Source organism: Agelaius tricolor, unplaced genomic scaffold (assembly GCF_023055355.1).
Source record: "Agelaius tricolor isolate 1412-34295 unplaced genomic scaffold, bAgeTri1.0.p SCAF_13, whole genome shotgun sequence".
In the NCBI taxonomy this organism is placed as follows: Eukaryota; Metazoa; Chordata; class Aves; order Passeriformes; family Icteridae; genus Agelaius; species Agelaius tricolor.
The window spans coordinates 4,783,662-4,808,184 of record NW_027269273.1 but is presented as its reverse complement, the minus strand read 5'-3'; the positions used below and the strand labels follow the sequence as shown (position 1 = coordinate 4,808,184).

The 24,523-nt window shown below is 53.1% G+C and overlaps 2 protein-coding genes across 2 annotated transcripts in view; one reads left to right on the top strand and one right to left on the bottom strand.

Moving 5' to 3' along the window:
- The first annotated feature begins 41 nt into the window (after positions 1-41).
- LOC139595291 (microsomal triglyceride transfer protein-like) lies at positions 42-11,720 on the top strand. Its single transcript, XM_071438328.1, has 18 exons — positions 42-367; positions 1,429-1,607; positions 3,455-3,598; positions 4,075-4,182; positions 4,690-4,806; positions 5,626-5,765; positions 5,843-5,996; positions 6,164-6,321; positions 6,513-6,678; positions 7,068-7,175; positions 7,289-7,501; positions 7,600-7,814; positions 8,404-8,501; positions 9,168-9,289; positions 9,748-9,975; positions 10,259-10,383; positions 10,586-10,756; positions 11,317-11,720. The coding sequence occupies exons 1-18, from the start codon at positions 301-303 to the stop codon at positions 11,462-11,464; spliced, it is 2,661 nt and encodes an 886-aa protein (XP_071294429.1). The 5' UTR covers positions 42-300; the 3' UTR covers positions 11,465-11,720.
- A 4,432-nt stretch (positions 11,721-16,152) lies between these two features.
- Positions 16,153-24,523, bottom strand: part of ADAMTS14 (ADAM metallopeptidase with thrombospondin type 1 motif 14) — a 33,885-nt gene continuing 25,514 nt past the window's right edge. Inside the window, exons 14-22 of the mRNA XM_071438518.1 lie at positions 23,795-23,918; positions 23,605-23,685; positions 23,291-23,454; positions 22,707-22,872; positions 21,877-22,009; positions 21,528-21,735; positions 20,201-20,327; positions 19,672-19,782; positions 16,153-19,160 (exon numbers count right to left, since the gene is read on the bottom strand). Of these exons, the coding sequence (XP_071294619.1) occupies positions 18,835-19,160; positions 19,672-19,782; positions 20,201-20,327; positions 21,528-21,735; positions 21,877-22,009; positions 22,707-22,872; positions 23,291-23,454; positions 23,605-23,685; positions 23,795-23,918 (1,440 nt within the window). The 3' untranslated portion in view covers positions 16,153-18,834. The remainder of the gene's footprint in view (positions 19,161-19,671; positions 19,783-20,200; positions 20,328-21,527; positions 21,736-21,876; positions 22,010-22,706; positions 22,873-23,290; positions 23,455-23,604; positions 23,686-23,794; positions 23,919-24,523) is intronic.

Here is a 24,523-nt window from a genome sequence, read left to right as displayed (position 1 = left end):
TCCCGTATCAGGACAAACAGGCAATTCCTCCTCCCCTCAATGCTTCTGGCTGCTCTTTTTCTCCCAGCTTTCCTCCCCTCCCGCCGGCCTTTGGCGAACCTCAGCTGATTTCCAAACCCTCCGTGGCTGCTGGGGGTTGGTACAAAGGTTTAATTATTTGCCTTTTCTTGGGCAAGGCGGGGACAGGGAGAAGGTCGGGCCCCACCGCCCGGCACTGCTGATCTCGGCACTTTTGCTGTGGGGTCCCTCTCTCCCACCCTCCTCCCTTCCCTGCCTCCCTCCCGGCTCCTGGAGCCCACCATGCATCCACAGGCAGCTTGGGGATGCTTGTGCCTGCTTTGCTTTTCCCTCCTGAGAGCAGCAAAAGGTAAGAGAGGCTTTGGGCCGGTTTAGGTCCAGGGGCTCGATGGGGTCTGGATGCTCGGAGAGGTGAGATGCTCATCCCAGCATTTATCCTCCCAGTCTGCAGCCAAGCAGGGAACAGGGACTGGCAAACTGCACACAGCATGAGCATCTCCCGAGGCTGGGAAATTTTGGGGGTTGTGGAAGTCCTTTCTTGGGGGATGAGGAAAATCAGGGAGTTGGAGCTTTTTAAACTGCACCCAGTGCAGAACTGTAAAAACTCCTCAGTCTGTCTCACAGAGGAAAGCCCCAGGGACTGAGCTGGACTTCCACTGATTCATTTGTTGTTAAAAGCAGCAAAGCTATAAAACATTTCAGAAGTCCAGCAAGTGCATTAAATTTCCAAGAGAATTTCAAGTGACTTCAGGAAACAGATTTGACTGCTTTTGTCATGGCAAAGGCAACTGTTCCTCCTTCAATCACACTTGTGTATGAGCAAGAGAAAGGGACTTCAAATAAATCTAGAGAAATAAGATTAATGCAGAGAGTTTTTGAACTTTGTAGGGGTTTCTCTGATGCGGGTGTAATTAGTATTGACTCTAAGATGTAGAAGGTTGAACTACTGTTTTATTTTTTTATACTGTATTATTATTATATTTTTAAGAAGCTTGTAACTTCTTTTAGTTTGTTTGATACAGCTTTGACCTTATTGGTTAACTAATTAAAACACTATTGCTCTTTGGTAAATAAATCTCTATAACACATTCCATATTTGCTTAGTAACAGGTGTAGAAGTGGAGATAAAAATTGTTTCAATTCTTTCTCTGAGCTTTCTCGCAGCCTTCCCAGGGATAAATGCCTGGGAAGGCCTGTGCCTGCTGCCACAAGGGACCACCCTTCTAAACACCTTATGAAAAACAACTGTTCAAAACACCAGCTGCAAAACCTTAAGATAAGAATTGTTTAAAATCCTTTCTCTGAGCTTCTCACAGCTTTTCCCAGAACGATGCCTGGGGAACAATCCGTTTCTATCCCAGCATCCACAATCCACAGCTGCTTCCCTCCAACACTTCCATCTTTCCCCAGGGAATTTGCTGCCTTCTTTCCAGCCCAGGAGCCTGTATCAGTACCAGTACTCCCTGGCTGTCCAGCTGCAGCACACCTCCACTCCATCCCCGTGGGGAGCCCGGCTGCAGGCCGAGGCACTGATCCATCTGCAGCAGCTCTGGAGGGACCCCAGCGGGGAGGAGCTGCTCCAGCTGCAGGTGTGTACAGGGGGTGCAGGGTGTGCAGCCATCCCAGCCAGGGGGGTACAGGGTGTGCAGCCATCCCAGCCAGGGGTGCACAGGGGGTGCAGGGGGTGCAGCCATCCCAGCCAGGGGTGCACAGGGGGTACAGGGAGTGCAGCCATCCCAGCCAGGGGTGCACAGGGGGTGCAGCCATCCCAGCCAGGGGTGTACAGGTGTGTACAGGGGGTGCAGGGGGTGCAGCCATCCCAGCCAGGGGTGCACAGGGGGTACAGGGGGTGCAGCCATCCCAGCCAGGGGTGTACAGGGGGTACAGGGGGTACAGGGGGTGCAGCCATCCCAGCTGCAGGTGTGTACGGGAGGTACAGGGGGTGCAGCCATCCCAGCCAGGGGTGCACAGGGGGTACAGGGGGTACAGGGGGTGCAGCCATCCCAGCCACGGGTGTACAGGGTGTGCAGCCATCCCAGCTGCAGGTGTGTACAGGGGGTACAGGGGGTGCAGCCATCCCAGCCAGGGGTGTACAGGGGGTGCAGCCATCCCAGCCAGGGGTTCCTGCTGGGAACACCCCAGGAGCTGCAGGTGTGTACAGGGGTGTACAGCCATCCCAGCCAGGGTTCCTGCTGGGAATGTTCCAGGTACAGGTGTGTACAGGGGGTACAGGGATCTACATCCATCCCAGCCAGGAGTTCCTGCTGGGAACACCCCAGGAGCTGCAACCCTGTTGGTTTCTCTGGGTCTGGATTGAAGGCACTTGAGACAGTGGTTCATGTTGGGACTCAGGTGTTTATTATTTCTTAGCAGTAAAACAGCCTCACTGCTGTGAGTTTGGCCGCTGTGGTCACCAATTGTTGTGGTGTTGTGGGTCCCCAGAACGAGGTGAGAGATGAGAATCTGACTCCAAGGTCTTAGAAGGCTGATATATTATATTATATTACATTACATTACATTGCATTGCATTGCATTACATTACATTACATTACATTCTAAAACTATACAAAAGAAAGAGAGAAAGGAGACATCAGAAGGCTGGACAAGAATGAATAATAAAAACTCATGACAGCCTCAGAGAGTCCGACACGGCTGGGCTGGGATTGGTCATTAAGTAAAAGCAATTCACATGGAATCAAGCAAAGATGCACCTGTTGGTAAGCAGCCTCCAGACCACATTCCAAGCAATCAGGTAATTGTTGTTTACATTTCATTTCTGAGGCCTCTCAGCTTCTCAGGAGAAAAATCCTGCAGGGATTTTTCAGAAAATATCACAGCGACAGGCAGCTTTTCATTAGAAGGCACAAAATGGCAACAATCTCTTGTTCCAAGGTCTTTTAAGACTAAACTGTCCAGTTAAGAGCTGACACCTGGATTATTTTCCCTTTTAACCCAATAACTGATCCCACAGAGCTGCAATGGGGACTTTTCTGCCCAATGACAAAATGCCAAACCCATGGAGAAGGAGGAAGAAGCAGCATGAAGAAGAAACCCAGGGTGACACCCTGTGCCCTCACTCTTGCTTCCATCCACAACACACTAAAAACCCCAAACCTCAATTTCTCACCCAGTGATACACCTACACTGCTCTCTGTAATCTATTTCACACTTTTGTGGGTTCTGGTCTATCTTGAAGTCTGGGAAACTTTCTCTATGAATGAGGGTCAGAGTCAGTGCTGCCCTGGGGGTAAGGACACCCCAGAACAGACACAGAAATATTCCCAGTGCTCTGGGTTTCACACAACCCCTTCTGTTTCTAGCCCATGCCAGCTGAAAAATGACCTCTCTGACCAAATCCATTGCCTGCAGGGGAAAGGCACACCAGCTTCAGAGCAGACACTTTGTCACTGCTTTCTGCCATCTTCTGCTGTTGTAGATCCATGACCTGAAGGCCCAACACCAGCCAGAAGAGGAGAGGAGCCAGGACAGCACCGGAGGCTCCCCTGTAGAGATTGCACTGAGCCCAGAGGCACAGGCAGAGCTCCAGCAGCCAGTGTTCATCTCCTGGAGCAGTGGGAAGGTCAGCTGGGCACCTCCTGGGCTTGTTCGTGCCCTCTGCTAAGCATTCCTGTCCCCATCCCAAATTTCCTGGGCTATGAAGCCCATAGGAGCTGCTGCTCCACCTCTGATTTCAGAGCAGATAGAACTGGGCAGAGTGGCCAGTGCTGGACCCTACAAGGAGTCCCATGCTCCAGAAGGACTCAGCTGGAGCTGCAGAATCCCCTGTTAAAGCTCTTCAGTCCTAACCATGGGATATAAACTCCTTTCTGGCCTTCTCCTCTAAGGCTGTGGAACTCCAGGGTGGGAAGGAAAGGGAAATTTTGTGTTCTTGCATTCACAGACCTCAGGCTATCGAGGGATAAGGGCCTCCTTGAGAAAATTCCTCAGGTGTCTGCAGGGTGTTCTCAGGTTCCCTTTTGTCAGGGAAGGCAGCAGGGAGCCTGCAGGGACCCCAGAGATGTCCCCTCAGCCAGGCACCCCCTCCTGCCCTCCCAGGTCAAAGCTTTCTACGGGAATGAAGCAGAAAACATCCTGATCTCCAACCTGAAACGAGGCATCATCAGCCTGTTCCAGCTTCAGCCCCATGCTGGCACCACAGTGGAGGTAGGTCCAGAGCTGGGACCAAAACCCAGAGATGCCCCAGGAGAGCTGGCCTGGAGCCCAGGCAGCCCAAGAGCTTCAGCAGAGGGGGCAAAATTCAGGATAAATAACATTGGGTCTGCTGCTCCAACCGGGCTGTGAGCAAGGATGACTCTTGGAAAGGCAGAAGTCTTAAAATAAAATAACCTAATTTTCAGCAATTGGCACCCCTTACAAAATCACAGCCTTTCCCTGGACAGTAGGAACAGCAGGGGAAAAACTCCACAAGCATTCCTGCCAAGAGGAATGACCTGTGAACAACATGAAATAACCTCAGAACCCCAAATGCAGTCACAGAGGTGCTTAATTAAATCTTAATTTAGAGCCTGAATTTGCAAAGATGGACGTGGAGCTATCCAACCACCCCCTGATTTGTCCCACATTCTAGATTTTAGATGCTGTTCTCTTTGCTAGGTTGGCCTCTGTGTCTGTGCTCTCCACAGAGTGTTTAATACTCGGTTTGTGTTTCAGGAAGATGCCTCTGGAAGCTGCCAGGTCACCTACACCGTGTCCAACCATTCCATCACCAAGGCCAAAGATCTCCACAGCTGCTCAAAGCCAAAGTCTGGATTCTCCTCCCTGAACAAAGCAAGTCCACTGCTCTCACTGTGGGGGGCTCAGCTCACGCTGAGCACAGCAGGGCCACCCCTAAAATCCTTTTGCAGGTGGGCTTGGATTCCCATTCCCAGCTGGCTTCAGCCTTCTGCACCAGCTTGGGATGGGACTCTTAGACCCATCCCCAAAGTGGGATGCACCACCATCCCTCAGGAGAGTCTTGAGGTGGGAGGGAGCAGTAAAGGTGCTCTGGGTGACCCCTCCCCGCTCCTGTTATCAGTTCTGAGCTGCCAGCTGGTCCTGCTTGGGAAGCTGGGGATGCAGGGATGTTTTCTGGGTCTCAGACTCGTTGCATGGGGGATTATTTTGACAGGATTCTGTTTTGCTGAAAGCAGTAGCCTGTGTTCAGCCCTGACATAAACAGAGGAAATCCCATGGGTCTTAATGCAGTCATACCTGCCATAACCAAAATTGAGGGTTTTTTTTGAAAATAGGCAAATTCTACTGAATTCAATATAAAAATGGACATTCCCATGGAGACCCCACAGGTCCTGGCAGGGGTCTCAACACCTCCTTGTTGTGCAGTCCCTGTGGTGTCACCACTCTCTCTACCTGAATCAGCCATGGGTGGGAGCGTCCCCTTGCTGGTCCTCACCTGGAGGTGCCTTCTCCCACAACTGGGAAGAAGGTGGGCTCTTATGGATTTTCCTTTCCTACATTTTGCAAGTGAAGTAGGTGACTTAGTGAGCAGGAAAGCTCTTTCTCTGCTAATGTAAAGACAGAAATCTCCTGGGGAAAGGGCAAGGGGAAAAAAATATTGCCTTTTTTTCTCATTGCTTTTCCTTTCCCAAGATTTTTGGAGTGGAGTGGCAGCCCTCCAGCAGAAGCCAGTACGTGGTGAGGGATAACCTGCTCCAGTCAGTCCTGGCAGAGGAAAGCCACGTGCTGGCTCCAGCCCTGAGATCCCGCTCCGGCATCAAAATCAGCTCAAGGTGAGGGATGATCCCAACCCCTGGCCATGGAGGGTGGAAATCCCAAAACTTTCCACTGACTGTTTCTCCCTTCACAGGCAGCAGCTCCAGCTGGTGTCTCCTGCAATGCCTGGGCTGGCAGAGGTGTCTGGACAAAGCCTTGAGGATGTGCTGGCTGGCACGGGGGCACGGCCCCAGCCCCTGGGCATGGCCAGCCTGCCCTTCAGGAGGGTCTGCACCCACTGCCCGTCGGTCAGTGATGATTCTGACCCCAAAACTCTCCCTCAGGATGGGCACTCTGGGGGTTGGGGGTTAAACCCCAGTGGTGCTTTTGGAGGGGCTGCTTTGGTGTAAATGTTACCCTGTGATAACATGGGAAAAGAGGCAAAATCCTGCCCTAACAAATCCCACCTTTGCAGCTGAGAGCCTTCCTGAAGGCTTTTGACAGGCAGAGAGTCAGAACAGACACCTCGAGGGTGGCCACAGCCTGGCAGTTCCAGAGGTTCATCCAGATGCTGCACAGTGCCAAGAAGAGGGATGTGCTGCAGCTGCTGAGGAGAGCCCCTGAGGAGGCACGGTGAGAGCCCCTGGAGCTGTCTCTCCAAAATTCTGAGTGCTGGACAAGACAGGCAGGGTTGGTTGGTGCTGCTCCATGCAGCCACCCTGGCTAGGGGCAGTGTTCTCTGCCTTCTCCTAATGCCTGCCTGGCCAAGCACTGCAGGGTTTCTGTGGGCTCTGCCTCTGCTGATTTCCCTCCTCCTGCTCCAGCCCCTTCCTGGTGGAGGCAGCGGTGGCCACACAGTCAGTGGCTTCCCTGGCAGCGCTCTCAGACTTCCTGGATTTCAGCCAGGAGCCCAAAGCCCTCCTGGAGAAGTTTCTCTACACAGCAGCTTTCTCTCCCCGGCCTTCAGGAGAGCTCCTCCAGCTCGTCCTGGTGAGTATGGGCATCTCCCTCTCTTCCCCATCCTGGCAGGGACCCACACACCATGGAACGAGGGGGGAAACCTTTCTGTAGAAATTGATTTCCCTGCTCATGGGATTGTTTCATGTGCATTTAACGGGATGGGAGTAGATGCTTCCCAAAGGAAGAGAATCCAGCAGAAGATGCTTTGTATCATTGCATTAAAGATGAGAAAATCTCAATTTAGAGCCACAGCATTTTATCCAATTAAATCATGCATGGCTTCCTTCAAGGCAGGTAAGAGGTAGTTTTCCCTTACTTGCTTGAGACAAGAGGTAAAGCATACTCCTTCTCTTTTTTTCCTTTTTTTTCCCCCTCATTTCTTTTTTCCTGCTTCCTGTTGCCCCTTTCCTGATGCCCAGGACAAGCTGGATGGGAAGCAGCTGGCACCTGAGATCTGGGAGACAGGAATAGTTGCTGTGGGCTCTCTGGTGGGCAAGCTGTGCCAGCAGAAGCTCTGTGGGCTGCAGGTGGGTCCTCTGCAGTCCCTCACACTTGGCTTTTTGGGACACTCCCCAAATTCCAGGGTGCCCAGAATCTCTCCTGTCCCTCACTTCCCTCTCCTCCTGCAAATCCCGAGCAGGTGGTGGAGCGTGGGGTGGAAACCATGCTCAGGGGGCTCAGAGGTGCCGAGCAGGAGCCCAAGGTGGTCATTTCCCTGCTGGCCCTGGGGAATGCAAGGCTCCCTGAGACCATCCCCACCCTCCTGGAGCACGCTGAGGACGGTCCCACGGCTGTCACCGCCGCAGCCACCTCTGCCCTGCAGCGATTCCCCGCTGCCCACATCTCCAGCAAGGTAGGAGAGGAGGTGGTGTGAGGCTTGGTGCTCCCCTCCCCACTCAAAGCCAAGCTGCTGGGGTGCACTTCACTCTTTTCATTACCCCTTCTCATCAGGTGAAGCAAGTGATGAGGAGGATTTTCCACCAGAAGAGGAAGAGTTATGACAAAACCTGTCGCCTGGCTGCTGCAGAAATCCTCCTGGACAACCACCCCCTGCCCATGGATGTCATCAACATCCTGCTGGCCACCAGTGAGATGGAAACAGAGGTGGCCACGTTCCTGCTGCTCAAAGTGCAGAACAGCCTGCGTGACCACCACCACCTGGCAAGGTGGGCCTTGAGGCCACGGGGGCATTTTCCCTCTGCTCTGCATCACCTTTTACTGCTCCTCCTCCTCCTCCTCAATCCAGCTCTGGGGTTTGGACAAGCAAGTCTTTAAAATGGGCTAGCATCACTTTGTGGGGGCTGCCTGGACATTCCTGGAGGAACAAAAGGGATGCAGATGTCACACAGCCAGGTGAAAACTGATGTTCCTTGTGATCCTGCCCCATGGCAGCAGGAGCCAGGCTTGTGGCTTCAGCAGAGTCCTTGGAGGCTGAAGCTCTGGCTCCCAGGGCAGTGCACAATTTGTGCCTGCATTAATCTTCCTGTCTGCACAGAACAAACCAAGCACTCACATTTTTCAGAGCTAAGCAAAAGCTGCACAAAAATATCTGCCTGGTTTATCCCAATAAGCCAGAGGAAAAGGAAATTCCAGTGTAGCCCACGTCTAATGCTTTCACTTTTTCCTCACGCTGCTCTGGGCAGTCAGCAACCATGAGAAACACTTTGGCAGATTATATTTCCTTCTGTAGGGACCAGTGACCTCTTGCCTTCCCTCCCTCCCAGTGCTGACACATCCTTTGCCTCTCTTTTCCAGGAAGATAATGAAAGACATCATGGGAGACCCACGGATCAACAATTACAACTTCTTCTCCAAGGCTGGCATCTCCTCTTCTTTCTCAGGACCCCTGGCAGGTGACAGCACAGAGCACGCCTTGGTCCCCTCAGAGGGTTAAAGGAGGGGTTGGTGGGAAAAAGCAGCTTCCAGAGGAGGATCCAGGTCACAGAATGCCCTAAAATCTCAGGGAGGTTTCTGAGAACGTCCCCCAGTACCAGAGATAGGAACATGCCCTTCTCTAACACAAACTTTTCCCAAATCTTGCTGGTTTGAAAGAGGAGCTTCAGCTGGAGATGAAACCAACAGCAGATTGCTGGTGGGAGTTTCTGTGCTTTCCCCGACAAGTCAAGATATTTCACTCCATTCCTCAGTTCCTTTTGTATTTGAATAAGATCTTCAGAGGAGGATCCTTGTACTGAGATTTAAGAGCAAAAAATCAAACTTCAGAGACTGCAAAAAGCAGCACTTGCTAAATATCTGCTGAATTCTTCATCCCTCATTTCTGTCCCCCTTTAAATTAACTCAGTCTGGCCTTGCAGAGGGTCAGTGAAGGTGGAATAGCCAGGGAGAAAAAAACAAACCAACCTTGCAATTCTGAATGATTTGAGTGTTACAGGAATGAAAGGAGAAGATGCAGAGTGGTACCACAGGTTTGGGTTGGAGGGGACCTTAAAGATCATCCTGTTAGCACCCCCTTCCACCAGACCCCCAGGGGTGCTCATGGGCATCTCTCTGCCCTTCAGTCACCCAGGACCTGACTTCCACTTTTGGGCTGGACCTGCTGTTTTTGGAGGGTGGATTCCTGAGGAAGAGCGTCTCCGACTTCTCCCTGCTCAGCCACGGCCAGCGCCTTCGTGCAGCTCAGGTGCCACTGAGAGAGGGGCTGGGGGCTGCAGGGGGGTGACAGCACAACCCAGGGCTGCCACTGCTGTCCCTGTGTCCCCTCTCAACCTCCTTGTGGTGCTTCACCTCTGCGCTCAGCACGTCCTGTGTCAGAAAAAGGCAAATTCCCAAATCACCGGTGTGAAAGCAGACACCCCTGCTCTGGAGAGGGGAGCCCCCTGCCACCCCAAAACCAGAGGATGCCTCACTGGCACCTCAGGGTGCTCAGGGATGCTCAAGGCACCTCAGGGATGCCTCAGGGTGCTCAGGGATGGGTTGGATGCCACACTGGCACTTCAGGGTGCTCAGGGAGGGCTTGGATGCCTCACTGGATGGCTTGGATGCCACACTGGCACCTCAGGGTGCTCAGGGATGGCTTGGATGCCTCACCCAAGTCTCTCCATCACTGATGTCCTTCTCCTGTCCACTTCTGTCTTCCAGGTGACCTTTGAAGCGCAAGGGATGGAGTCAATGATGGGAGAAAACCTCTCAGAAGGAGAAGAGGAGCCAGAGCTCATGGCTGGGATGGCAGCCACCTTCTTTGACGTCCAGCTGCGGCCAATTGTCTTCTTCCAGGGATACACAGACCTGATGGGCAAGGTCCTGCTGAGCAGTGCAGAGCCCACCAGTGTGGTCAGGGGGAACCTCCTGCTGATGGACCATCACCAGGTACAGGATGGGGAGGAGGCAGTGGCCTGTGTGCACACCACATCCCAAATGAGCCTGTGGATGTTGCAGACCACAGACACAGATCTAAGAGCGAGGTGGCACTGCCAGATGTGTCTTGGGGTTGGTAAAGCAGTGGGATGGCTTCTTCTGCCATGGGAGACCCGTGGCTGGAGGTGCAGGCTTGGGATGGACATTCCCAGCAGCCACAAGGCCCTGCTGGTGTCAGCCGCTCACCCAGGAGCAGTGCCTGGGCACTGGAAGCTCTGCCTTTTCCATCCTCCAGGTCATTCCTCTGCAGGCTGGCCTCCAAGTGACCATCAAAGTCCAGGCTGGGCTGGGGCTGGACATTTCAGCTGACATGGACGTGAGCATTTGGGAGCAGGAACTGAAAACCAGCGTCAATGCCAGGTCAGCTTGGCTCTGGGAATGGGGGGCAAGAGGGGTGGATTTCCACAGCTCCCTGCTCCTTTTCTGGTGGGTCCAGCCTTTCCTGATGTTTACACAGACATTTTCCATGGCCAGACCTCTAACTGAGGTGTTTATGGAGTTGTTTGGTGCCCAGTTCAGGCCATTGCTCTGAGAGCAGACCCTATGTGCTTCTCTCTCCCAGGGGAAGCCTTGCCATGGATTTCCAGGCAGAACTGGATTCCCCTTTGCTGCAAGCCACCCTGAGGAGCCAGACAGAGGTGGAGACCTCCCTCCACTTTGACACCAAGCTGAGGTTTTCCAGCAGCCCCGTGCTCATGTGCCTGCAGCTGAGAGAGGAACAAGTCCCATACAGGTAGCAGCAGATCCTGCAGAAACATCCTGGTGGGCTTGAGAGAAAGGAGGGAAGAGGAGAGGATTAATGGTTGCACTTATTGGGTGGGGATTGGTAGGGGATGAGGGAAGGGTACCACAAGGTCCTGATATGGGTGGAAGCATCATCCATAAGTAATCCATAATATTGCTCTGATTTTTTAAGCCAGATTTTCTAAGCCTTCTGATGTTTACATTCTTGTAGCAAACTTTCTCACACACTTTTCTGTAAATAACTTATTGTTTGGCATGCTTTTATAGAAGAGGAGAAATTTGATGGACTGTTGGTTTGTCCAGTGTCATGGGAGAGGTGGCACTGTCACCCTCCAATCCACTGTCTCTTTTAGAAAACTATAAATGTTAGAGTCAGAAAATAAACTTCCCCTTTCTTCACCTTGAGAGCAGCAGTGTGTGCGCTCGCGTTGTTTCGTGTCCTGTAGCGACACATGAGACCAGCAGGAGATGGTGATTGGGAGGAGAAGGATGAGGTGCACCAGCACCACCCGAGGCTCCTGGCCATGCTGCTGTCCCTTTGTCCCTCAGGGAGGTCCTCTCAGTGTCCCAGTCTGCCGGGAGCCGGAGCAGCACCGCTCGGAGGGGCCGGCGCGGCGCCGTGCCCGGGAGGGAATTTGCCCTGCACCAAACCAACTCCAAGGTCTGCAACCTCCTGCTGGCTGCAGAAAAGGAATAAGGAGTCAGAGCACTTTGGGATTCTCCTCCACAGCCACCTTTGGATGAGGACAATGCTGCAATAAGGACACCAGAAGGGACCACAGGAGGAGCTGCTGAAGAACAGACGCACGCCGTGCCTCCAAATCTCCAAATCCCTCACACCCCAAGGCTGAGAATTCCCCCCCCGGACTCCTCCCCTTCATTGAGCAGGGCCTTGCTGGAAGCCAAGCTTTTCCTCATGAAAAACAGCCTGGTTTTGCAAGTGGATGAGTTTTGAGAGCCCAACAAGCCCTCCTGGAGGACTGTGTCCCAAAATGCTGAGTTTTCTCCCTATTTACCAAAGCTGTCAGGAGGGGACACATCTGCAGCCAGCTGGAAGTCCCCAGTGGAGGGAATAAATGACCTTCCTTGCCCAAGCTGAATTGTTGTCATCCACCACCACCCAACACCTCCAGCACCAGAGGGAGGCTGTGAGGAAAAGCAGCATTTCTCCATTCCTTCCTGATAATAATGTGCCTTGGAAGTATTTTTAGCCCTTTTTTTGTGGTCTGTGTGCTACAAAACAAGCTTTTTAGGAAAGAAAAGAGGGATATGGAGAATATATTATTTTGTTAATTATGAGCCTGAAATGTTAGCACCGAGTCTCCTGGTTCAGGGGAGGAGACTTGCCTGCTTTTCCAGCTGGAGACACAAATTGCAAGCGCTTTGGTTATGTACAGAAATAAATGCCCTGTATTTTCATATTGTCTCTGTTTGACTCACAGCTTTCCTGGACACATGGAAGGGCAGAAGGGAGAGGCATTTCCAGCAAGAACCTGCTGTCTAGGTCTGTATTTAGGGTGCTCCCTTTCCTCTTCCTCCTCCTCTAGAGATTGACAAATGCAGATTTGTCATCCAGCTGATATTTACCCCAAATCAGCTGAACTCCTAGTCCCAAAGGATACCTGACCTGCCAGAGGGACCAGGTCCTGTAGCTGGCATTGGAGTTGGGAATGTGTTTCCAGACCCTTTGGAAGGGGTGAGGACATCTGAATATGGATTTCACCAGTTTGCATTGCTGCTGGAAGCTTTGCTGTCCTGCTGAGCCACTGAACTCCGATGTTTTCCAAGCCCTCCCAAGGATTTTTTTTTCCCAGTCCTGGTTAGATGCTCAAACAGCAATGAAGGACCATGGGCCTTTTGGTAAAGCCACCCATTTCCTTGGCACTGGCTCCAAACCCTCCCCAAAGGGACCTCTCAGCCCCAGTCCCCAGTAAAGGTGACATTGTGCCTGCAGAGCTGGAATGGATTCCCTCAGTTTAGGTGGGCAGAAAGGGACCTGGATGTGAATCTATTTTATCCAGCCTGTTCCAGTGCTTGACAGCCCTCTCTGTGCAGGAATTTTCCCTCATTTCCAGCCTCCCCTGGCCCAGCCTGAGGCCCTTTGCCCTTGTCCTGTCCCTGTTCCCTGGCAGCACAGCCCGGCCCCCCCTGGCTGTCCCCTCCTGGCAGGGAGTTGTGCAGAGCCACAAGGGCCCCCTGAGCCTCCTTTGCTCCAGGCTCAGCCCCTGCCCAGCTCCCTCAGCCTCCCAAAGGGTCCCTGCATCCAGCAGCGAGGGACAGGGACCATCGGGCGGGCTTGGACCCCCCAGGACAGCCACTGTCCCCATCCATCTCCGCAGGGGGAGCAGCGCTGCTGTCGCCTCTCCAGGAGCCGCTCTCCGTGTGGAGCTGCAGAGCAGCAGTGACCTCCAGCGGCTGCAGCCGCATCCCAAACCCTCCCTCCGGCTCCCGGGGATGTCCCAGAGCGGCACCCGAGCTCCAGGGACCTCTGCCATGGACCGGGGCTGACCCTGGGCAGCCCTCACCCCTCTGAGCCGCCTTTGGGGTGGCACTGCCACCCCCTCCTGGCCTCCAGGTGTCACCTTTAGGTCGGACGTGACAAACACACACACGTGATTAGGGTCTAAGAAGAAATAAGTTTTTATTCTGCGTGCTCTCCAGCTTATATATTCTTAACAAAGCGTGATCTTAAGTCATTAACTACATCACAATAACTTATTATATTCATTGGTGCAAAGCAATTAACACCAATAGAATTGGTAAAAGTTTTACGGAAATTTAATCAGGCACGCACACACATCTACTTATACACATAGTCTAGCTTGCAAAAATTTTCATGTATTTTTTCTAAGATGCATGCTGCCAGGCTTGTCTTCTTCCTTGCTATGGATACACTCGAGAATCATTAATTGTTATTTCTTCTATTAACTCAGCTTTGCTTGCAGGCCAGCTGTCAAGCCCCTCCATATCCAGGCTTGCCAGCACAAGCAGTTTTCTGTGTTTTCTTTCCCCCTGCAAGTCACTCTTATTGCCAGGACACCCCTTCCAGCCCTCAGGAGAGCACATGGACACCACCCACCAAATGGGACAGTAAAACACTGTCTGCCTGCCTGCCCCAGCTGCCTGCAGAGACAAAACTGCCATGAGAGAGTGAGGGAATGCATCTGAAAGAGTGGTGAGGATCAGCTCTCCTTGGGACTTCAGTGGAGAGGCAGCTCTGAAGTGCTGGACAGAGCTCTCTCTGATCAGCCACTGCTCTCTCCTTCCTAGGCAGCCTGAAATACAAAGAATTGTATTTCCTGGCTGCTGGGCCCCAGAGACTCCCCAGACTCCATGAAAAATTAAAAAAATAAAAAAATAAATTAAAAAAAATCAGTTTATAACTCACCAAAGCAGCAGTGGAAATCCCAGCACTGAACTGTGGCAACAGCAAACCTCCCATGAAGCTGCCCATCCCAAACCTCCACTGCAGGGCTGGCAGCTGCCTTGGGGCATGCACATCACACCAGGATCCCTGCAGGGCATTCCTGGGACATGCACAGCTTCTCTGACAGCCACAGGGGAACCAGTCTGGAGCATGCCAGGAGCAGCAATGGCAGGGTGCTGTTATAACCTGCCCAGCAATCAGGAATGCAGGGAGAAAGCTGGGAAGATGGACTGGGACACAGCTGGGCAAAGCACAGCAGCTGTGCCATGAGGAGATCCCTGCAGGAAAAGCTGGGGGGAAGCTCAGGGCCAGGGCTGGTGAGTCAGGCAGGGAGCCTGGGAAGTGGCTGAGCTGAGCCAACAAGGCTGAGATAAAACCCTTTGGCAAAAGCCACGGGAAAGAAAGCTGAAGCTTTCCTAGAAAACTGTTCCAGCCACTGCAGTCCTGGCCAAGAGTGTGAGTACTGAAGGGATGCAGTGACTGTAGCAGGAAAATGAGCAGTGAAGAAGGTGAGACACAGCCATAATTCCAGTTCTGGTGGGGCAATGGGGACAAGCACCTGCTCTGCCCCATCTCACAGAACCCAAACCCCTGACTGGTTTGGGTTTAAATCTCATCTCATTCCACCTCCTGCCATGGGTAGGGCATCCTCCACCAGACCAAGTTGCTCCAAGACCCATCCAACCTGGTCTGGCCTGGCCATCCCAGCAAGAAAAGCCACAACCACACCAGCTGCAAGCCTCTCCTGTCCCTTACAAACCCAAAAATCCCTCCTTGCCCAAATCTTGTGGCTGCTGCAGCCTAAAAAGCTGAAGGTGTGATGAGCTGTAGTGATGCTGTGTGGAAGGGAAGCACCCAACAGAGAGGTGGAAGAGTTTTTCCATGGTAAAATCCAAACAGGGTTTGCAAAGCACTTGTAAAAGCAGGCACTGCAAAGATCCAGAGGAATCCAGTGTGGCTGGGATTTAAGGAATGACCTGGTGGGGTTTGGGTTTCACCTTTTGGGAGGGGCCATGAAAAACACAAGGGGAAAAACACAAGGAGAAAAACAGAGTGACTTCATTATGCCAAAAGATGTAGTGGTTCCACCATCACTCTGAGAACCAGAGGGCTGCAGGAGACACTTAAAAGGGTGTAAAGCAGGAAAGATGAAAATAAGGCTTTTTTTTGAGGGATTACAGCAGCACCAATGGCCACCAATGAAGTAAATTTTCAGCCACAGTGAAGTCAAGCACCAGCACCTGTGACATTTCCACAGGAAGCACCAATTTGTGTGAGGTGACTTTAGAGCAGCTCCCACACCCCTGAGGGCAAAGCCACGATGTTCTCACCTCCCTGCCATGCAGGTGCCACCAGCTGCCACCATGGTCATTGATAAAAGGTGGCACTGGGCACCACCCAAGTGTCCCCTCCAGCCCTGCCCTGCAGTGCAAAGGGCAGGAAGCAAGCAGGGAGTGGTCCTTGAGAGGGAAGCTGCTGCTCTGAGGATGGAGTGGAGCATCCATGAGCTGGGACAAGCGAGGCAGCACCAAACCTTGTAAGAGAGTTTCCCTAAAAACCTCAGGAAGCCAAACAGGAACTGGGATTTGGCATCAAACAGGAAAAGGGGGGCTGCCAAAACAGACCCTGACACTTCCTCTCTGGCCTCATCCCTACCCTGGTTTCACCTCTTTACATCTTTAACCTGGCCATGGCATCAGGGGCTCTTTTTGGCCCGAACCAGTGACACATCAATATTTGTTTTTGCAGTGGTTTAACTATTTATGTGTGTGTATCTATATATGTGTATCTCTAGAGATTTTCTTCCTCCTCAAAACAGCCATGTGAAATTCTGGTTGATAAAGAGGAGGAACTGGGTTGACGTAAACACCAAGTAAATCCATTTCAACAACCACACATGGGTCATGCTCATATTTCCCCCTCCACACACACATCCCCAAAACAGATCAACAGCAAGAGATTTTTATGTGGATTTATTTTTGTTTTTTTTTACATTATGTTAGAGTTCAAAAAAAAAAAAAAAAGAACCCAACAAAATTAATAAATATTAAAAGTTAAAAAGCTCTGAATCTCATATGTACAAAACTTTATACATCAAGGTAACACTGGACAAGGTTACAGCACAGGAAGGACTCCATACTCCATGCACCCACCTGCCTCAGGAGGGTGCAGGGGATCAGAGTCACCCTCTCCTCCTGGAGACAGGACCAGAGACAGGACAAAGCCACCCAAGCTCAGCCTGCCTTCAGCTGGAATAAATCCCCCTGCAAGTGTTCAAGGCCAGGATGGAGCAGCCTGGTCTAGTGGGAGGCGAGGAGGGCTGGAACCAGATGAGCTTTACAGCTCCTTCCAACCCAAAGCACTCCAGGATTCCGTGAGACACAGGGCAGAGCTGGGTGCCAGCCCTGCAGCACCACCACCCAGAGCACCCCCAGCTGCTGGGGGAGGTTATCCCAGCCTGCTTCAGATCTCCCCCAGCTCTCAGGTGATCCTGAGCTCAGGATCAGCACCTGCAGTGCAGTCCCCCTGCCCAAACACCCCAGGGGCTGTGGGTGCCAGGATCTGGCTCAGTGCCCAGCCCCAGCTCTGCCCTGAGGTGTAGGGAGGGACCACTGCAAATATTCCTAAAGCAATAAAGCACCAAAGCCTAGGCCAGCAAGGAAGGGAGGGGAGCAGCTGGGAATCTTGGAGGAAGGACATCACAGCCCATTTTTGAGGGGAAAGAAGGTCTTTTTGTTATGCTCCTTGGAGAGCAAACAAAGCGTTATCTTTGGCACAATAAATAAATGCTGGCACTGCTGTGGAGGGGCTGGCAAGGGGCATGGCAGGGGTGGAGGCATCCCAAGGGATGAACCCCACGCTGGTATCCCCACAGGATCCCCTGTGGGTGCCAATACCTGCCTGTGCTGGGTCTGGGCACTGCACAGCACCCTCCCTGTGCCCACTCCCACCAGGTGTGCCAGCTGTGTGGCTCAGACAGATGGGGGGCTTTGTTCCAGGCTTTGGGATGCCCACCTAAGGCCAAAGGGCAGCACCCAGGAGGCCAAGGACCTCCAGCCTGAGGTGCTTCAAGAGGAGTTGGAGAAATGCTCGTCCAGCTGTGCCTCAGCAGCAGGAGGGTGTGGGGAAGCCCTGGGGGAGCAATGCAGAGTCCACTGCTAAAACATCCAGAATGCAGAGGGGACTCCATCCATCTTCAGGCAAAGCAAGCACCTCAACCCTGTCACAATCCATGGGAAAGTCACCCCAGGCCACCTCAGCAGCAAGGCCTGGCTACCTGCAGAGCTCACAAGCACTGTCCTAGGGATGCCACATCCTACTCCTTGGAAACCAGGGAAGCAGGAGCCTCAGGGCCAGCACCCACACCATGCACATGCTCCCAAGGACATCCCACTGTGCAATGCCAAACTGGCCTGTCTGCCAAGCCTTGCCTTCCTGGGACTCCACCTCCCCATTCCCAAAACCTCCTCTCCCACCTTCCCCTGCCACTGCACCCAGAGGTACCAAAGTACCAAAAACCATGGAAGCCCCCTCAGGGACACCATTTTTGGGAGGTTTTTGAGGACTGAAACTTGTCAAAGCAAACCCTGTGCCCAGAGCTGGCCCAACACCCAGCAAGGAGAGGGCAGCCCAAGGCTCCTAAAGTGCTGTGCAAACGTTTAGTACTTGGCACAATAATTTGTAATGGCATTAATCACCCCCTCTCCACCCCTTCCCAAGCAATGAGAGATGCAGATGAATCCTTGGCTCCCTCCTCTCTTGGTAACTGCCCCTAAAATCCACTCCTGGCTTCCCAGTCACTCCCATTTCCCCCTGGAAGCTGTTGCTGCCCCAGAGGTGCTGGATCCAAGGGTGCAGGGATAATCCTGGTGATCCTGGGCATTGGTATCAGCTCAGGGCTGGCCAAGGGCAGAACTGGCTAAAAACAAAGTCACCCCCATGTGACAGGCATTTTTGACATCAATATTTGGTCTTTGCCCTGTGGTTCTTATTGCTCACTTTGGAATCTCCTGGACCATCCCCTGCCCCCAGGACAGAAGCAGCTCTATGCTTGGCACGTTCCACCTTCCCCCAGACACATTTCCCAAACTCTCTACCCCACCAAGGACAGCCCAAAGCAGCAGTTTGGGATTTCCCCACACTTCCCCTCTCCTCACCTCAGCACCTCCCCTCCAGTTTTCCCCACCAGATTCCCAGGATCCTCCCATTGCTATCCCCAAGCTCCAGGGCTGAACCACCAAGCCAGGACCCTCCTGTCCAGCACATCCTGTGTTGCTGCTTGGAGCAGGGGGAAGGAAAATGCAACATTAAAGCCATCCCCCTCCCACATCTTTTTAGCACCTTGGGAGGAAGCAGCCTGTGTTCCCACAGCTTTTTTTTTTTTTGCTCTTTTCCACCTTTTTTTTTCCCACAGCACTGTCAAAAAGCACCATGGCACGGCTGGGAGGGCAAGCAGGACCATGGGAAATGAGTGGTTTTCCCAGGAATTTCTGGGTGTGGAGCCAGGTCATTCCCAAACCTGGCAGTGCCACCCATGAAAACCATCACTGAAAGCTGGGGGAGAGGAAAAAGATGGAGAGAACGGGAGGAGAGAGGGAGAAAGGCTTTGCCAGCCTCACAGGGAGGTGGTTCTGAGCAGGTTACCTGGCCCCCTGGCCCCTTCCCTGCTCCCTGGGGGCTGGCAGCTCCCCTGGAAAAGCAGCACTGCTGGATACCCCAGGTGCCAGAGTGGGGTCCCCAGCGGGCTCCCCCCGAGCTGGGCTAGTGGGGTAGGGGAGGAGAGGCAGAGCAGGGCTGGGAGTGGTGGTTCCCGGGGGAATGCTGGTGGCAGGGGCTGAGCCCGTGGTGGAGGAGGCTTTCTTCCCACAGGATTCACAGCAGAGCTTGTTGTAGCCAGGGATGGAGCAGTAGCGAGCCAGCACCTCCATCTGGCAGAAGATGGACTTGTCCCCGAGGCAAGGCTCCCCTGGAGAGGGACAGAGCAGCACAAAATAAGGTGGCATCAGGCTCCCAGCCCTGCACCCCTCCCGTGGGATTCCCAAAGGGAACAACCCTGCCAGGGTGCTGCCTATCCACGTAGGAAGCGGGCAAGAGGGACCTGGAAAAGGAAGCCAAAGCACTGAAAGCATTGTGTGCATGGAGAAAAAACAGAGAGCAAGGGATGCTCCAAACCAAAATGCACCGAGCCCCAGCTGTGAAGGACTCCGAGGAGGAAAAAAACCAGAAGCCATTTCCCTGCTTAAAAAATTCCAAAGTAAAAAGGAAAGGGCATAAAAAGCGGGAGGCCAAAGGAGCTCAGCGGGGGAAACTGCAGGACCTCGCACACCACGAGATGGCAACGGAGCAACGCGCTCTGGAGCAGAGGCAGCAGCGGAGGCTGGAACTGCCCAGGAGCAGCGCTGGGTGCGCTCCCACCCCTGCTGCGCAGCTCCTCGGGAGGGGAATCCAGCGGAGCACCGCCCTTACACTGCACTTACTGGAGGAGATCTTGCTCACGGGGTTTTTGGCTCCCTCCTGGGGCACCCGCTGCCCTTTGGTCGTGCCTTGGTCACCGGCATCAGCACTGGCAGTGATGCCAGAGAGCTTCCCTGCAGAGAGAGCACCACGATGCCCAGCAGCCACGGGAGGCTGAGGGCACTCAAAATACCTCGGGAGGGTGTTTGGTTTGTTTTACGGGATCTCCTTAAAAATTAAATCCCTTAAGCACCCAGCATTTAAGCCACTCAAACCCCACCCAAGATAAACTCCAGGGTTCCCATCTCTACCAGCTCACCACGAGTTCAAACTGCCAGAAAACCCAAAACCAGTCAATGCCAGGGCTATGAGCAGAGAAGGGAAATATTTCGGCTGGCTTTTAACTTTTTTTTACTGCCAGCCACATCAGGAGACGTTCAACCCAACCTTGTCCACTGGCATCCCCTGAAGCCGCAACGGGCTGGAGGCATTTGTGGGCACATGCCCCATCCCAGTGCCGCCTCCTCCTCCTCCTCCTCCTCCTCCTCTCACCTGGGCAGACAGCCACGTGGCAGCCCTGGATGGCCTCTGGCTTGTCACCCTCGCAGCGGGCGCCGCTGTCACTGCCCTTGCACACCACCTGCCGCTGCTGGACGCCTTCCCCGCAGGTCACCGAGCACTGCGCCCAGACAGACAGACAGACAGACAGTCAGTGACAGCCCCCACACCCCCACAGCTCCCCAGGATGTGCTGCTGACTGTTCCTCAGGTGGATTTTGCTTCCTGATTTGGGGTTTCCCTCCCTGTGTCCCAAACCCCCACACTCTCTGCACAGGGATGCTCTCCCCTCTCTCATTTTTCCGTGGAAGTTTTCAAAGCCAGACTTGGAGCAACCTGGCCTAGTGGAAGGTGACCTGACCAAGGGAAGGGGTTGGAATGAGATGGGCTTTAAGGTCCCTTCCAACACAAACCATTCCAGCACTATGTGAAAACATCACTGTCTCTTGTACCCTTATCTCCACCAAGGCCAGGCTGGGTGGGACTCACCTGGTCTGATGGAAACTATCCCTGTCCACGGCAGGGGGGTTGGACAAGGTGACCTTTACAGCCCCCTTTGAACCAAACCAGTCTAGGCTTCTCCTCCATGACCCCTATAAGCACCTGACCTTCACACCCACCTGTTGAAAATCCCAATGCAAGATGTTTTCAATTCCCATCTGTATGGCAGATTACCTTTGTCAAGTGGGCAGTTTGCCTGATCTCTCTCTTTGAGTGACCACAATCACACCTCCCTGGGAGGGGACATCTGCTGATAACAGCCATTGAATGTCCCTGCATGACTGATAAGAACTGTAACATCCCATTGGGAGATGTGAGCCCAGAGGGAGGAGCCAAGCATTGCTACCCGGATATAATCCAGAGGTTTTGAGACACCAGCACGGCTTCTCCATGGGATTCCCAGAGGAACAGCAGCTGCCTCTCCTTCCACTGGATCTTCAGAGGAAGAATACATCCTTCTCTACAGGATCCCTGCTCAACAGAACCACCCCTGACACTGCAGGAGGGCTGCAGCCACATTTCCAATGGGACTGCTGCCAACACCCTGACCCACAGGGTGTCAGGCTGGGTTCTGACTCTGTCAGTGTTGTTCTAGTGTACTGCATTGTTTATTTTATGCTTTTATTTTTCCCTTTTCCCTATTAAAGAACTGTTATTTCCTGCTCCCATATTTTTGCCTGAGAGCCCCTTAATTTAAAATTCATAGCAATTTGGAGGGGTGGGGAGGGTTCACATTCTCCATTTCAGGGGAGGCTCCTGCCTTCCTTAGCAGACTCCTGTCTTTCCAAACCAAGACACCACCCTCATGCCCTCCTCCTCACCTCGGACCAGGCTCCTGTCCTCCACTGTGCGGGGCAGGGCAGGCGGCCGCAGGGCCGGCGCGTCTCGGGGCGCTGCCCGGGGCAGTTCTTGCTGTGCAGGGTGCGGTTGGTGCCGTCCTGCAGGCGCTGCATGCACTGCACCGCCCGCGCCTGCACCCCCAGCTTCCCGCAGGAGCGGCTGCAGGCGCCCCACTCCTCAGCCACCCACCTGCCAGCGGGGGAAAATGGACAGGGAGAAGGCGTTTGAGGCGATGCTTGTGCTGGGAAGCAGCTGGAAACGCTCCCAATCCAACCCCAAACTGCCCCAATGAGGAGTGGGAGCACCCTGGGCCACACAGAGAGGACTTACATGGGCTGGGAGCATTCCTGGAGGTTACAGCGCCTCCGGATTGGCTTTGGTTTCTTGCTGTTGTCACAGAAGTTCCTATGCACCATCCGGTTGTCGCTTTTCCGACGGCAGCCGTACTTGGTGTACTGGATGCCTGAGGGGGCAGAGTGTGGGCAGTGAGGGGAGGGGTGTGGGAATCCCTCCAGGTTCCCTCAGGTCCATCATAACCTCCTGGGATATCCTGCATATCCCACATATCCTGCTGGGATACGTGCTCTGAGATGTCACCACTCAGGTGGGACCCAAGGTTTGCTGAGGATGCTCGTGTGGCTGCTGGACCCACCCCAGGGTCCCCCAGGCTGCTGTGGGGTGCACACAGCTCGTGGAAAATGTCCCAGCTCATGGCAGGGTTTGGATTAGGTGGCCTTTAAAGGTTCCTTCCAACCCAAACCACTCTGATTCCCAGAGCAAAGGTGCCCCCCACGACCTGAGGTCAGATCCCAGTCAGATCCAGGCTGTATGGAAACAAGGCTTTCACCAGCAAACCTTACACCTACTTCTGTGCAAACCTTAGTAGTGGTCATCTTCAAAATCACTGTTTCTTGGCTCAAATCCAGTTAAAAACAGCCAAAGAATTTAAAAATCCCAGCAGGTCCATGGATAGACAGACAAAGGTAGACACACACAATTATGCAAGCCTGTTTCTTTAAGAAATCCAGCTAAAATGCTCACTTGAACTGCTTTGCAACAATTTCTTCATGCCAGAGATGCCCCAAGGGGCTCACACACCCTCTACCATATCCAAGCACCCCCCAAGCATTCCCTGTAGGCTGCTATGAAGAGGAAGTTACCTCCTCCACACGCCTTGGAGCACTGGGACCAGCTCTTGAGGGCCCACTCATAGGAATCCATCTCCTCCAGCAGGACATTGTTATTTCCAATCATGGGCAGCAGGTCTTCGTGGATGATGTACCTGTACATGAGGCTGCTCCTCGCCTCCTCCTCCTGAGGGACGACCTGCAGGCACAGAGGGAGCAGTCAGAGAGGGGGAAGAATGATGCCATGGGAAAGGGACCACATGGCAAGGTGGCCTCCACTCAAAACTGGGAATGGGGATGGATGGGAGCACAGACCTGCCATTCCCTGCATGTCCAGGGAACCCAATCTCTAATTCCCCACATACCAGCATAACCAAAATGGGATTTGGAGTCATAAGCAATTGCTGCAGAGCAAAATGCAGCAACACATCCTTGTGCCATTCCCTCATGCAGCTGGTCACCCCTTGCTCTTGGCTGGCTCATTCCCTGGATTTCATGACATGCCCTCTTCCTCTACCCACATCCTTCCATCACCTGCCACAGCACACCTCAGACCAGCTCCCCTGTCTGTGACAGTGGTTCCCAAGCCCCCCAGAGCACGGGCCAGCCAGGCTTACCAAAACACTGATGGCCTCGTGCAGGGGACCGCTGGTTTTCAGGCTCTCCTTGCCTTGTTCCACAGTGTATTCCCACTCCAGGCCCATCTCAATGAACACTTGGCTTTTGGCTTCTTGGCCCTTGGCATTAAGGATAAAGTTCCCCGTGGCTTGATTCTTAACAGCTGGAGGAGAAAGGAGATATTTTCAGTATCATTCCCTCTGGTCACTCGCTTTGGAGGGTGGGAATGACCTAAACAAGACCCTCTTTGGTGGGAATTATGAGAGAAGGGTTGAGAAAGGGTGAAGGGAGAGGTGCACTAGGGCATGCTCACCGATGCTGTGGGATGCTGGCTCCATCTCCTCTATCTGAAGGTGCCTTGCTCCAGCTGGGATCTCAAACATCTTCAAAACACCTGAAAGGGAGGGAAGAAGGATGGAGGGAAGAGAAAGAGCAGGTTTCCTCCAACTGGACACATGAATCCAGCTCGTGAATCTGCTTCCAAGCCCACCCACCCCTCTCACCTGGCTGCTTGGGGGTCTTGGCCAACGTGCCCTTCACCGTCCGGCAGTGGGAATTGTCCCCCCCGCAGACCCCACACTTGTCATCCTGCTTCAGGGAGCCAACCTCCTTGTCACAGCCGATGTGCTGGCACCCAGGGGACGAGAGGACAAGCCTGGGGTTACATGCCTGAGGCCCAGCCCAGGGTTACAGCCCTGCTGCCCAGCCCAGGGTTACAGCCCTGCGGCACAGGAATATTTCCCCGTCTGCTCTGGGGTGCCCTGACCCCCAGGGGAGCACTGACTTTGACTCTCATTCATGGAGAAAGTTTCCTAAACTCCAGAATAGACTAGAATCCACTAGGGTGTGAAGTAGATTGTAGAGAGTAGGTGTATTACTTGCTGAGAAATTTAAGTTTTGGGATTTTTAGTGTGTTGTGGATGGAAGCAAGATGCAGGGCACAGGGTGTCATCCTGGGTTTCTTCTTCATGCTTCTTCTTCCTTCTTCTTCAGGGATTTGGGTGGTATTTTGTAATTGAGTGGAAAAGTCCACATTGCAGGCTTTTGGGGATCAGTTATTTGGTTAAAAAGGGAAATAATCTAGGTGTCAGTTCTTAATTGGATAGTTTAGCTTTAAAAGACCTTGTAGCAAGAGATTGTTGGCCATTTTTGTGGTGCTTTTCCAGTGTGCTGAGCCTGGTGTGGACAGCGTGCAAAACTTTAGATAACAATAAACAAAAACCTGAAGACCG

Bases quoted from the DNA above. Each gene is read 5' to 3' on its own strand.
- LOC139595291 (XM_071438328.1), top strand. From the start codon at position 301: ATGCATCCACAGGCAGCTTGGGGATGCTTGTGCCTGCTTTGCTTTTCC. The intron at 1,608-3,454 runs GTGTGTACAGGG...CTGCTGTTGTAG, and splicing joins AGGAGCTGCTCCAGCTGCAG to ATCCATGACCTGAAGGCCCA. The intron at 10,757-11,316 runs GTAGCAGCAGAT...TTTGTCCCTCAG, and splicing joins GAGGAACAAGTCCCATACAG to GGAGGTCCTCTCAGTGTCCC.